Genomic DNA, 6,000 nt, shown 5'->3' with positions numbered 1-6,000 from the left:
CGGAACAGCGCTGACTCCTGCGCTCTAGACTCTGCAGCGCGGGCTGAGCAGGTGACCATCCTTAAGGCGGGCGGCGTGCGGAGTTACTTACCTGGCCCGGAGCGCACGGGGCGGGGCGGGGCGGGGCGGGGCGGGGCCGGGGTGCGAGCCCAGGCCGTGATTGGGCCCCGCCGCGCCTGTCTCCATGTGCCGCGCGGCGGAGGCACAACATTCAAGTCCGGGGGCGGGGCCGGCGCGCGCCGGGAGGAAGCGGCCGCGCGGCAGCTGCGGGGCGTGGGGGCGGCGGCGGCTAAGGCCGAGGCTGAAGCCGCGGAGGCTGTGGAGAAGGCGGCGGCGTCTCAACCGGGGACGGTGCTCCGCTGGGCCCCCTTTCAGGCTCCATGGAGGCGGCAGCAAGCGGGGGCTGCGGCTCTGGACCGCCGCTGCTGCTGAGCGAGGGCGAGCAGCAGTGCTACTCTGAGCTCTTCGCGCGCTGCGCCGGCGCCGCAGGCGGGGGCCCCGGGTCCGGGCCCCCTGAGGCCGCCAGGGCCGCCCCCGGCGCGGCCACCGCAGCCTCGGGCCCCGTGGCCGACCTGTTCCGGGCATCTCAGCTGCCCGCCGAGACGCTGCACCAGGTAGGTCCCCGCGTCCCTGCCCCTGTGGGTCTGTGGGGACCATTTCTACGGAGACAGGGGGGCGGGGTGGGGCGACAGGGCTGCCGACAGGCACCCGGAGGCCTTGGCCAGGTCGCGGAGAGGGGCTTCGAAGCCGGGAATGGCGGCGACGCCCTCGGCCCCCAGGGGACACCAGCCTCCTCCGCAGCTCAGCAGTGCTGGGTGCGCTCCTCATCTTCCTCCCCTGAGGCGGACGGACACTCCCTCCCCTCCCCGGCCGTTTCTGGGGCTCTGCAGCCGCCCAGACCCAAAGTTTGCCTTGTTCTGGAAGTGGTGTTTGTTTTGGCTGATGTCTGGTTTCACGAGGCTCCTGCCCTTCCCTCTCCTGGGTGGGTGGGCGCTTGCAGGATTGGAACTTGAAGGGTGTGTGTGTGTGTCTGTAGGGCCGGGGGCCCACCACTGAATGTTGTCCGCTTTATATACTACTTGTAATATATACGTATCTATTATATATATTTGCCCACTAGCATATTTCTGCATATTAGCATTAAACTGGAAAACCTAATGACAAATTGCAGAACAGGGACACAGGGCTGCAAGAGGACGTCTGTCAAGGCAGAGAGAGACAAGCTCCCTATTTAGGGCTAGAGGTGGACCCCAGACGTCCACCGTGGGGGACAGTTGTAGTTTCCCATCTTATCATTATTTGGACTTGAAATAGAATTGCAAAGTAATTGTGTCATAGCTACATCCTTTTGGCTGCTCCGTACCTGAAAAAGGAGGAGGCGGACGATGCGCAGTAGATGCTGTTTTTGTTTTGTGCTTTCCTTGGAGCTTGGAGAAAGACTACTTGGTAAGCACTTTGTCTTTTGCTGTTACTAGCAGTTCACGGTGATAAGATTCTCTCTTTTTTTTTTTTTTTAGAATTAATGACTATTAAAAAATTTATTTTTGGCTGCGTTGGGTCTTCGTTGCTGCTTGCGGGCTTTCTCTAGTTGCTATGAGCGGGGGCTACTCTTCGTTGCAGAGCATGGGCTCTAGGCACTCGGGCTTCAGTAATTGTGGAGCATGGGCTTAGTAGTTGTGTCTCACGGGCTCAGTAGTTGTTGCTCACGGGCTCTAGAGCTCAGGCTCAGTAGTTGTGGCGCACGGGCTTAGTTGCTCCGCGGCATGTGGGATCTTCCCGGACCAGGGCTCGAACCTGTGTCCCCTGCATTGTCAGGCGGATTCTTAACTACTGAACTACGAGGGAAGCCTGGTGATTCTTAATATCAGGCCCCAAATGTGAAATGAACGTTTTCTTAAAAGCTGGAGTCAGTATAAAAGTTAACATCAGTTGTATATTTCAAGTGGGGAGTGGTATTTTAAAATCCAGTTCCAAAGGAGTATTGAGGGTTTTATGGTTCATTTATAATATCATTGTGTGTGTAGACTTTTTTTTTTAAATCACTTAAGACTGCATTTTATACTTCTGGGGCATGCGTACACTCTGTTTGTGAGCATAACTTTAGCCACCCTCTAATTTCTCACTTTTCAGAATTCAGGATTTCTGAAAATGTAATTAGTATTCACAGACCTTAACATGGCTGTTTGTCCCTTAAGAAGTCCTTGCTATGGAGACAGTTCAGCCTCTGCTGTTGAGCAGTTAAACTCGACCAGGTAGAGGAAAAGTCAATATTTGAAAACACAAACCATAGCTATTACATGAGGCCCTCAGAATATTCCCAAGCATAATAAATTTATTAAATGCTGTTGCTATTTCTCAACTGAAAGAGGAGTAGGTGACTGAGGCCACACAGCAAGTAAGTGACAGCTGGGCACCTGTTAAGGCTTATTTTGTTGTCACTAATATATGGAGTGTGATAAGTGATGGTGGGCATATTAAATGTGAATTATGTTTTTTTTTTTTTTTTTAAATGTGAATTATGTTGGTTGACTTCTCCTAAGCACTTGGGGAGGGGGCTTTCCTGGTGTTAAACTCATGTTCCCTTGAGGTGTTTAAGATTTAAAAAGAACTCAAGGCACAGTGCCATTGTATGGATGAGATTATTTTCTTGATGTCTAGTCGAAACCTGCTTGCAAAAGATGCTGGGACTTTCCTGGTGGCGCAGTGGTTGAGAGTCCGCCTGCCGATGCAGGGGACGCGGGTTCGTGCCCCGGTCCGGGGAAGATCCCACGTGCCGCGGAGCGGCTGGGCCCGTGAGCCGTGGCCGCTGAGCCTACGCGTCCTGAGCCTGTGCTCCGCAACGGGAGAGGCCACAGCAGTGAGAGGCCCGCGTACCGCAAAGAAAAAAAAAAAAAAAAAAGATGCTGGCAGAAGGGGACATCCCTAGAATATTGCTTGTAGTAAATCTCTCAGAGCTTTAAAGCTCCCTTATTCGGCCCAGCAAAACAAAATATATCCTTCCCCATTAACTTAACACAATTCAGTAACCCAATATTCTTCGTACAGGTGAGCATGAACATCAAAGGCATCCTGGACAGAGAAATGTAATCAGAAGAGATTCAAAGAAAGCCAGCAGCCGGCAGCTACCTAATTTTTACTGACCACTTTGGTGGTGTGTGGTGTGGTGTGTGTGGGTGTGTGTACTCCCAGTACACATGTGCACTCCATTTATCCAGATTTGCACCACCCCATGAGTGTTTTAGCCTTTCTTTAAACAGATGTAGATGTTTTTAGCCTTTCTCTGTTAAACAGGAACCTGTGAGTTTAATTAAGTGACCCAACAGGTATAACTGCCCAACTCATGGAGGCACTAACTAGCCCTGGTAGTTTCTATGGTAACAGATTTTTTTTTCTTTTAAATAAGCATACAGTTAAGATTACCATAATGTTCCAGGAAGGTTGAAAATCTTACCTGAAGCAAATGTTCTATAAAAATACTTTACTTTGTCTCCTCCTTGGAATAAAAATAAACCACTCTACCTGTTACTTTGTTATGGAAGTGAGTTATCTTAGGGATTTTGTTTTCAGTTGAAATACATATATATTTTTTAATAGACTTTGTCTTTTCAGAGCAGTTTTAGGTTCACAGCAAAATTGAGGGGAAGGTACAGAGAGTTCCCATATACGCCCTGCCCCATACATGCCCAGCCTCCCCCATTATCAACACTCCACCAGAGGGGTACATTTTTTACAATTGCTGAAGCTGCACTGGTATATCGTGATCACCCCGAGTCCATAGTTTACATTATGGTTCATTCTTGGTGATGTACATTCTTTGGTTTTGGACAAATGTGTAATGACATGTATCCACCATTGTAGTATCATACAGAGTAGTTTCACTGCCCTAAAAATCCTCTATGCCCGACTTATTCATCCCTTGTTCTTACTCCCAAACCCTGGCAACCACTGATATTTTTTACTGTTTCCAGGGTTTTGCCTTTTTCCAAAATGTCGTATAGTTGGAATCACACAGTATGTAATCTTTTCAGATTGGCTTCTTTCATTTAGTAATATGCACTTAAGATTCCTCCATGTCTTTTCATAGCTTGATGGCTTATTTCTTGTTAGTGCTGAATACTATTCCATTGTCTGGATGTACCACAGTTTACCCATTCACATACTGAAGGACATTTTGGTTGCTTTCAAGTTTTGGCAGTTATGGATACAGTTGCTGTAAGCATCTGTGTGCATTTAAGTTTTCATCCCCTTTGGCTAGATACCAGTGAGTGTGATTGTTGGATCATATGGTAGGAGTGAGTTTAGTTTTATAAGAAACTGCCAAACTGTCTTCCAGAGTGGCTGTACCATTTGTAATCCCCCCAGGAATGAATGAGAGGTCCTCTTGCTCTATATCCTCATCAACATGTGGTGTTGTCAGTGTTCTAGATTTTCACCATTCTCATAGGTATATAGTGGTATCTTGTTGATGTAATTTGCAGAGACATGATGTTTAGAATCTTTCCATATGCTTATTTTCTGTCTTGGATTATATTTTAATGCATCATAATAGCTTATTTTGAAAGGCCTTTTGGTTTCTTTATAGAGAGGTGTTGATGTATTTTATTTTATTATTTTTAAATAAAATTTATTTATTTATTTATTTATTTCCTCCCTCCCTCCCTCCTTCCCTCCCGTCTTTGTTGCTGCGCCCAGGCTTTCTCTAGTTGCGGTGAGCGGGAGTGAGCAGGGGCTACTCTTCGTTGTGGTGTGTGGGCTTCTCATCGCGGTGGCTTCTCCTGTTGCAGAGCACGGGCTTCACTAGTTGTGGCATGTGGGCTCAGTAGTTGTGGCTCACGGTTTTAGTTACTCCGTGGCATGTGGAATCTTCTGGACCAGGGCTCAAACCCGTGTCCCCTGCACTGGCAGGTGTCTTCTTAACCACTGTGCCACCAGGGAAGTCGCGATTTATTTTAAAACAGGATTCTAGTACTAGATAGAAAAATGTTAGAGTAAAGCACTTAAATTAGAAAAAATAAATATGGATGTCTGAGAAACAGATAAATAGTTTTTAATTCTTCAAGACAAAGAGCTACAAACGTTAGAGTGATTGGTTTCCCAGGTTGTGAAATATTTCATTGGTATTGAAAGGCCAGCATTTTACTAGGATGCATAGACTTGGGTTGGATGTGTATTTGAGGTATTTGAGTTTCTTTTGTGCATCAGGCACTGTTCTAGACGCTGAGGTTATAGCTGTGAATCAAACACATATCCCTGTCCTCACAGAGCTTACATTCCAAAGCAAATGTTTTACTTATTTATTTATTTATTTATTTATTTATTGCTTGCTTGCCACAGGACTTGTGGGATCTTAGTTCCCAGACCAGGGATCGAACCCGGGCCCTTGGCAGTGAAAGCGCTGAGTCTTAACCTCTGGACCGCCAAGGAAGTCCCGCAGTGCAAATGTTTTTATATTTTAGGGTTTGAGTAAGAAAATATAACAGCTAGAACAAAAGTATCTGCCTTAAACTGGCAAGTTTTCTGCTTGATGTAATGAATTAACAAACTATATAGACTCCTTTATAATATCTGTCTTTCAGGATCGTGTCTTAGTCTTTGAGAATGCTGTGCATATTTCAGTTAGTCATTATAATTAGTTTTCATTTTTATGTGGTTAACTGTTTTCAGGTAATATTTTCTATTGAGATATAATTGACATGATGTATTAGTTTCAGGTATATAACATAATGATTCAGTATTTGTATGTGTTGCGAAATGATCATCACAATAAGTCTAGCTGATATCCATCAGCAAACATAGTTAACACAAATTTCTTTCTTGTGATGAGAACTTTTATGATTTACTTTCAACATCTTTCAAATACATAATACAGTATTATCAATTTTAGTCACCATGCTGTACATGACGTCCTCAGGACTTACTTATAACCGTAAGTTTTTTTTTTTTTTTTTTTTTTTTTTTTTTTTTTTTTTTGCGGTACACGGGCCTGTCACTGTTGTGGCC

At 46.0% G+C, this 6,000-nt stretch overlaps 1 protein-coding gene across 5 annotated transcripts in view; it reads left to right on the top strand.

Moving 5' to 3' along the window:
- Positions 1-247: 247 nt before the first annotated feature.
- Positions 248-6,000, top strand: part of REPS2 (RALBP1 associated Eps domain containing 2) — a 237,995-nt gene continuing 232,242 nt past the window's right edge. For all 5 annotated transcript variants that reach the window (XM_067023194.1, XM_067023190.1, XM_067023191.1 and 2 more), the window contains exon 1: positions 248-614. In XM_067023194.1, coding sequence (XP_066879295.1) covers positions 381-614 — 234 coding nt within the window. In that variant the 5' untranslated portion in view covers positions 248-380. The remainder of the gene's footprint in view (positions 615-6,000) is intronic.

The sequence above is a fragment of the Kogia breviceps genome, chromosome X (assembly GCF_026419965.1).
Source record: "Kogia breviceps isolate mKogBre1 chromosome X, mKogBre1 haplotype 1, whole genome shotgun sequence".
Taxonomy (NCBI): Eukaryota; Metazoa; Chordata; class Mammalia; order Artiodactyla; family Physeteridae; genus Kogia; species Kogia breviceps.
The sequence above is the reverse complement of the archived record's forward strand: the minus strand, read 5'-3'. Positions and strand labels throughout refer to the sequence as shown.